Here is a 1,155-nt window from a genome sequence, read left to right as displayed (position 1 = left end):
TATCAGTATCAGTATCAGATACTCAGTAGTATCATCAGTATCAGTATCAGTATCAGTATCAGATACTCAGTAGTATCATCAGTATCAGTATCAGTATCAGTATCAGATACTCTGTAGTAGTATCAGTATCAGATACTCAGTATCAGTATCAGTATCAGTATCAGTATCAGATACTCAGTAGTAGTATCAGCAGCAGATATGGATATTTTTTGAAAATCGGGTAGAATCAGATTTAGTCATGTGATCGGGCCGATCCAGTTTTCAGCATCATCATGATTTACAACTGCTGTTAAGAAGTCAAGACGCACACAAGTACACAACCATGTCCACAGTGTGGGAACACTTTTCAATGGAAAACAATGATGCTGAAACTGCATCTTGTAAAACCTGTAAACTGGATGTTTCTCATGGTGGAACTGCAGGGCTCGCTTTAATACTACCACCTGTCACTTGGAAAGAAATAAAGAAATAAAGAAATAAAGCTATCGGATCGGTATCAGAAAGACTAATCATTAAAAAAATCAGACTGTATCAGGAGACAAATAAAATGGATTGGGACATCCCTAATTCTAACCCTGCCAGCTCAAACATTCATTCAGCTGATGACTGAATAGTTTATCACCCAGCCCTAATAGACATGAAGTTATTTATTGTTTTAGTCTTTTACAGCTGATTTACATTAGAGCCAATACAACTTATTTAACTCAAACACATTTAGAGGTTATCTTCCTGAAACTCATCTAAAATCTGATGTTTTATTTCTTTTGTTTTTCAGAAAAATCCAATGAAAAACAATTAGAATTTACACAGATCAGATTCTCAACTAGTCATTTCTCTGATTCTCTCCCAGGATGTGTTCTTGATATGCTTCTCCCTGGTCAGTCCGGCCTCCTTTGAGAACGTCCGAGCTAAGGTCAGTACGCTGACTGACCACCTTGCCCCTGGTACCCCCCTCCACGCCGAGTCTGACCACTACGAGGCACATCTATGGCTCCTGGTTTTTGGCACACCACTCCGCCCACTCAGGCCTCGTCTTAGAGTGCTCGGGATCTTACCCGAGTCCCCGTGAGGACGGAGGACAAAGAGACATTGTAAGACGAGGCCTGAGGGAGCGCTGACACGCTGCAGAGGAAGCATGAGGGCCAGCCGTGGTTT

The 1,155-nt window shown here is 41.5% G+C and overlaps 1 protein-coding gene across 1 annotated transcript in view; it reads left to right on the top strand.

The window, feature by feature from the left end:
- LOC106535925 (ras-related C3 botulinum toxin substrate 3) overlaps nucleotides 1-913 on the top strand; it is a gene marked incomplete at its 3' end in the record, with an annotated part of 9,749 nt that extends 8,836 nt beyond the window's left edge. The window contains 1 exon segment of the mRNA XM_014033078.1: nucleotides 851-913. Within this exon segment, the coding sequence (XP_013888532.1) occupies nucleotides 851-913 (63 nt within the window).
- Between the last annotated feature and the right edge of the window lie 242 nt (nucleotides 914-1,155).

This window comes from Austrofundulus limnaeus, unplaced genomic scaffold, assembly GCF_001266775.1.
Source record: "Austrofundulus limnaeus strain Quisiro unplaced genomic scaffold, Austrofundulus_limnaeus-1.0 Scaffold1618, whole genome shotgun sequence".
Classification (NCBI taxonomy): domain Eukaryota; kingdom Metazoa; phylum Chordata; class Actinopteri; order Cyprinodontiformes; family Rivulidae; genus Austrofundulus; species Austrofundulus limnaeus.
This window is presented reverse-complemented; position numbering and strand designations above follow the sequence as displayed.